The 6,098-nt window shown below is 57.3% G+C and overlaps 2 protein-coding genes across 2 annotated transcripts in view; one reads left to right on the plus strand and one right to left on the minus strand.

The window, feature by feature from the left end:
* Positions 1 to 4,256: 4,256 nt before the first annotated feature.
* On the minus strand, positions 4,257 to 4,977 carry DCLRE1B (DNA cross-link repair 1B). The gene is made up of 2 exons (XM_017821358.1): positions 4,774 to 4,977; positions 4,257 to 4,523 (listed from the first exon to the last, which is right to left on the minus strand). The coding sequence occupies exons 1-2, from the start codon at positions 4,960 to 4,962 to the stop codon at positions 4,284 to 4,286; spliced, it is 429 nt and encodes a 142-aa protein (XP_017676847.1). The 5' UTR covers positions 4,963 to 4,977; the 3' UTR covers positions 4,257 to 4,283.
* A 565-nt stretch (positions 4,978 to 5,542) lies between these two features.
* AP4B1 (adaptor related protein complex 4 beta 1 subunit) overlaps positions 5,543 to 6,098 on the plus strand; it is a 9,926-nt gene continuing 9,370 nt past the window's right edge. Inside the window, exons 1-2 of the mRNA XM_017821360.1 lie at positions 5,543 to 5,655; positions 5,730 to 5,954. Of these exons, the coding sequence (XP_017676849.1) occupies positions 5,543 to 5,655; positions 5,730 to 5,954 (338 nt within the window). The remainder of the gene's footprint in view (positions 5,656 to 5,729; positions 5,955 to 6,098) is intronic.

Below are 6,098 nucleotides of genomic sequence, written 5' to 3' on the forward strand. Positions count from 1 at the left end.
ACTTTGCTCTGAGCACTTTCTTTTCCTGTCAGGATAACTGCAAGTTTCCCGGCATGTGGCCCTCCGACACCCCACAGTGAAGCAAACACTTGGCTACAGCTTCTCACTGTCGCTGTTGTGAGCAAACACACCTGTGGCAGCAGTGCTGCAGCTGAGCTGGGAGCAGCACGTTCAGGCCCTGGGGTACACGATGCTCCAGATCCCCCAACACTGCCCTGTGAGCCAGGCTGGGGGCAGGAAAAGAGGGAAAATTTGGAGGCAAGAGTGAGGGAGGACAAGGCCTGTAAGAGGCCAGACATTTACCATCAGGAGACTGCGTGGAATCCTTTAGGTTGGAAAATGCAGTCCAAGCCAGCACTGGCAGGTCCACAGCTAAACCCATCTACACATCTGACTTCAGGGGAAGCTGAAGGATGCTCAGAAACCTTGCACTCAGCAACTCCAGTTTTCCCCACAAGGCCACGTTTTCAGGATTTTAGAATAACACACAGTAGTATTTTAATGCCTAAGAGAGAAAGAAATGCATGGCACTCAAATGCCTTGTGCACCTGCTGTGCTGAGGCAAAGATCTCCAACACTTGACTGTTGGTCAAGTCTCTCCTGCTTCTCTCCTTTTAAAGCCACAGAGAGATTTTAGGTTTCCTTGGCTCTGCATGATTTGGATAATTTCCTTCTCAAGTGGCAGAAACTACCTTTTTAGCTCTAGTAAGACACCAGCATTTCTTCTGCAGCTTTAACTAAGTGTGCAGAAAAGGGGTGCAGATCCCCAGCTTCTGAAGGCTCTGCAGTTTTCATTAATTTTTGAGGGATTAAAGATCAAGAGTTACCTCTGTGAAGAATTACCATCTACAACTCCTTTTTGCCCGGGGGCTGACCGGGAGGTCCTCCACTTCATTTACTTGAATAAATAGTTGATAAGAATAAAAGAGGAAAGGCTGGATGCCACAAAGCATCAGCAGTGAAATGCATCAGATCTCCCAGGTCATTTGCAACATGCCCTCATGGAGCAGTGACTCAGAAGGTGAGCATTCCTCCTGAGCACTGGAGAGGCTGCAAGGAGCAGGACCTGAAATCTGGGAGCACAGGCAGCGCTTCACTCCCCTGCCTGTCAAATGAGTCACTGAAATTTCAACATTTAAATAACTGCCTGCATCTCCCAGGCAGCAGCAGCACACGACAAGCACAGCACTGTCATTTCCACGTTACAAAAGGTGCAGGTGTCTCCACTCACACTCACCTGACAGAGCTCTGCAGCTGAGTTTGGATTAGCAAATAATCCAAACAGAAACCTCCAAGAAAAGCAGGACACGCAGGCCACAGCAGGAAGCTCGAGCTGCCCTTGCTGCCCCATGTGAAGGAGTAGGACACTGCTGTGTCACTTCCCTTGGGAAGGGAAGGCAGAGCCACAGCAGGCCCAGGGACAGGCACTCCTTATGTAACAGGGATAAAGGCTGCCGTGCCTGGGAAAGCGCAGGGTTGGGAGCCAGGATTCATGTTTGCCAAACAACTTTCCAAACATATCCACTCTGGCTGTCAACACCCTCCCTGCTCCTGACAGCCCTGTTTGTGACAGGTGTGACGGCTGCATCTACAGCCACCTTTGCTTTTCACAAGCCCTGGCTTCGCTCCAAGGGCAAAGGCTTCCTCTTCTGGCTCAGTCCAGGGAATTCAATCCATCTGGCTGCCTGGTCTTGGACAGACCTCCCAGGACACCACGTTCAGAAGGCTCTGATCCTCATCACGATCACGTGAAACGTTTTGCCTTGAAAGTAACAAAAGGAGGCTGGAGAGAGCTGAGGAACCAGCTGGTGTGTTGCTCCAGGAAAGTGCCCAGTGACCATTTCCACTCCAGTGTTGCTGCCCTGACCATACAAGGAGCCAATTTGCAATGTTGGCAGCGCAGTTTGCCACAGACAGCTCCAGTGTTCCAGGCTCTGCAGTGGGTACCTAATGACTTATACACCACTGACACTTCCCAAGTGTCAGGCCTGGCTCTGAGTTGATCTGGAGTGGGAAAGTGCCTGACCTCTAAGAGCCAATTTTGCTGTTTAGTCTTCTTTCCAAACAATGCTGCTAAGACTGATCACTTCACACCACCAAGCAGATGTTTCCCTATCTTCCATTCCATTTGCCACTGTGTGACAAGAGCAGGCAGTGGATGGGAAGGCAGAATGCTGGCAGTTATCAGAAGTGCTTTGCAGTCAAGCAGAATTCAGATGTGCAGAGTCCAGAAACTGCAGAGGATATAGTGACCCACTCTACAGCTCAGGAGCCCAGACAATTCCTGTTTTTCTCAGCCAGAAACCTCAAAAAGCACTGACAATAAACACTGGGATGGTGCTTTCAGCAGAGCAGAACTACAGCCAGCTGCAGTTGACTGGCTGGATGCAAAAGCTGGAAGTATTAGTAGATTAACAGATAGAAAACAGCTTATTAAAACTTAGAGGCACTTCATTTTCTAGATTTAAGCAGCATTTTAAAAAGTGTATCTTAATACAAAACCTTCGAAATGCACCTTGGAATGAACCATTCACAGTCAGTGAAGCATCACAGACATGCAGAAAGAAGAGTCCTTGGGGCTCTCAGATTCCCCCCTCCTTGCTTCTTTCATCACATTCCAAACATTAATAACATCAGCTGAAGTCAGCTCACACCCTCTGCAGTGCTGCTTGAATCGACCTGGCAGTGTCTTTTGTCACAGGGGACAGGTGAGTCACTGCAAAAGGTGGACACGAGGCACACAGGCAGTGGGACTGCACTGCCCCCTGCACTGGAGACTCAGCAGATGCAGAGATTTTAAAAATATATATATTTTCTAATTGTGTAATGTTTAAAAACTTGTTCTAGTTTCCTCTTGTCCTCTGTTAAGAGTTAAAGAAAGTAGAGCCCCATAGCTGAGCTCCTCTCTCCTGATAGGAAACCTGAGCATGGAGAGCAGGATGAATCACTGCTACTGGCACCAGCAAGTGTCACACAATTTTTCAGGGCACTTCTCCCCTCCTAAAAAAGTCTTGTACCAGCTTGTCAAACGTCCATGAGGAATTCTGCTTTAGGACGTTTAAGGGAGTGAGTAAATACTGCTCTGCAAATCCAGCTGTAAAGTGCTCCTTGGAAACAGGTGCTTGGCTAACAGCAGTGGCTGCTCCTGCTGCTCCCAGTTCTTCCCCACTCAGCTTTTCCTTCCCTTTTTCCTCATCCCTGTGACAAGTGCAACCTTCTTTTGAACAGAGAGCTGGCTCACAGTGGTGCTGCTGAGGAATCTCAGCACCTGTAAATGCTTCATGTTTCTCAGTGTATTTCTCTGGGGACTCAAAAACAACCCCTTGGGGTGCAGAATGCCGTGCAGCTCTTTTCCAGAGACACGTGGGGTCCTGCCCCCTCCTTTGGCTTTGCTGCTGCACAGACTCTGGCAAAGGCTTTGGGACTTGGAAGTCAGGAAGTACCTGGGGGGCAGAGCTCAGGTATTCCTGAAAGTAAACCTGGCACATGCTGCCCTTCACGATGGGAATGATCGAGCAAGGTTTCAGCCACTTCACAAACTCGCACAGCTCCGAAAAGGACGAGTGATCCGAGTATGGGATGGGGTGGATCTTGGGGTGGGTGACTTTCACAGGCCTGCCCGTGGGGAGGATGGCAATGGTGGGGTGCAGCGTGTTCCAGGTGACCAGGGTATCCCAGCGGATCTCGGCGACATCCACGGCGCGGATCCACCCGGCCCCCTCCTCGGCGGTGAACACATCCGGCAGCTCCAGCAGCCGCATCTGCTCCAGGCGCCAGGGACTCACCACCACCCAGGTGCTGAACTCCACGGCCAGGTCCACCAGCAGCGCCTCCTTGCCCAGGGTGTACACACCTGCCAGGGGAGCCAGGTGTGGGACAGGGTGGAGAGGAACAGGAGCCCTGCCCGGGGGTGCCGCCAGCCTATGACTGCCAAACCACCTCCAGAGGTGGTAAGCAGGTGGCTCCAGTTAATGTGAGTTACTTAAATCTTTAAAGCTGGCGGGATGAGGGGCTGGCACTCACCGATGACGACGTGGTGGTGCGGGTGGGCGCGGATGAGGCGGGCGGCCTGGCGCGTGGCCAGCTGGCGCGAGGGCAGCGCCCGCTGTGGGTGGCAGTGCGTGTTGTCCAGGTACAGCCGGTCGATGCGGCGGCCCCTCAGCAGCGGCTCCCCCTGCATGGAGCTCGTGTAGCGGAAATCTCCTGCAAGGGACAAGGTTGTCAGCATTTGCCCAGAGAGGGTGTGGAGTCTCCCTCAGTAGAGATATCTCAGAGCTGTCTGGTCACAGTTCTGCGCCACGTGGTGTGGGACAACCAGATGACCCACTGTGGTCCCTTCCATCCTGGGATTCTGTGACGGTGGGACCCTGCCCTGTACCTGTGTAGAGGATGGTGCCAAAGGTGCCCTCGAAGAGGAACATGACAGAGCCGGGGCAGTGGTTGGAGTCGAGCAGCGTCACTGTCACCTCGTCCAGCACGTGGCTCTGCCCCACCTCCAGCGGCCGGATCCAGCATGTTGGCACCTACAGGGACCAGGTGGAGAGGGCAGGGCAGGGGATGAGGGTTGGGCAGGGCAGGGCAGGACAGGTGGAGAAATAGGGGTACCTGGGTGATGAGGGCTGGGTGGGACAGGTGGGCGATGGAAGTGCCCAGGTGAGTAGGGTGGGGCCAGACAGGTGGAGAGGTGGGGACGCCCAGGTGTTGAAGGCAGGGCGGGGCAGGTGGGGCGATGGGGGTGCCCAGGTGATGAGGGTCAGGCCAGGCCATACCTACCCGTAGGCGGCTGTGCAGGAGGCGGGCGGTGATCGGGGAGCAGTACAGCGGGCGGCTCCAGGTGCTGGACAGCCCCACCGTGTGGTCCGCGTGCATGTGGGACAGGAAAAAGAGGCGGGCGCCGGCCGCCCTGCGCAGGCTCCAGAAGTCCACGGCGATGGGGGTCCCGGCCAGCACCGTCCCGCTCATGGCGGGCGGGACCCCGCGCCCCCTCACAGCGAATTTGGCGGGAAGCGCCGCGCATGCGCGCGAGGCGCGGGGGGGCCGGGCCGGGCCGAGCGTCATGGGCGGGGTCACGTGGGCAGGGGTCACGTGGGCGGGGCCGGGGACCAGAACCGGGACCGGGATTGGGATTGGGATCGGGACCTAGGACTGAGACTGGGACCGGGACCTGGGAACAGGACTAGGACTGGGATTGGGACCGGGACCGGGACCTGGGACTGAGACTAGGACTGGCATCGGGACCGGCACCTGGACCAGGATCCGGACCTGGCACTGGGATCGGGACCGGGATGGGTTCCGGGACCTGGGCGTGCGACTAGGACTGGGACCAGGACCTGGGCCTGGGACTAGGACTGGAATTGGGACCGGGACTAGGACCTGGGACTGAGACTGCGATCGGGACCGGGACTTGGGAGTGGGTCTGCGACCAGGACTAGGATCGGGACCTGTAAGTGGGACTAGGACTGGGACTGGGATCGGACCCGGGACCTAGGCCCGGGACCATACCGGGGCTGGCCGTAGCCCGGGGCCGGGCCGTGCCGGGGCCATGCCGTACCTGGGCGGCGAGGAGGCGCTGCGGGAGCTCCGCCGGGCCCTGTCCAACCCGCACGTGCAGGCGGACCCGGTGCGGTACCGCGCCGCCGTCCTGCGGGTCATCCGGTACGGCGGGGGCTGGGGGGACCCGCACCCGGGGCACCCGCACCCGGCCCGGCCCGACCCGCGTGTCCCCGCAGGCTGATGGCGCAGGGCGCCGACGTGTCGGGGGTGTTCCCGGAGATGGTGAAGGCGGGCGCGGTGCCGGACGTGGTGCAGAAGAAGCTCGTGTCGCTGTACGTGCGGGCACAGGCCCCGCGGCAGCCGCAGCTGGCGCTGCTCGCCGTCAACTCCCTGCGCAAGGACTGCGCCCACCCGAGCCCGGCCGTGCGGGGGCTCGCCCTGCGAACCATGTGCGGCCTCAGGTGCGGCGGGGCGAGCACGGGGTGGTGGTCCTGGGGCTGGGATGGTCATGGGACTGAGGGTGGTGGTCCTGGGGCTGGGATGGTCATGGGACTGAGGGGGGTGGTCCTGAGGCTGGGATGGTCATGGGACTGGGGGGGGGGGTC

This window comes from Lepidothrix coronata, unplaced genomic scaffold (genome assembly GCF_001604755.1).
Source record: "Lepidothrix coronata isolate B3197 unplaced genomic scaffold, Lepidothrix_coronata-1.0 Scaffold90, whole genome shotgun sequence".
NCBI classification, from domain to species: Eukaryota; Metazoa; Chordata; class Aves; order Passeriformes; family Pipridae; genus Lepidothrix; species Lepidothrix coronata.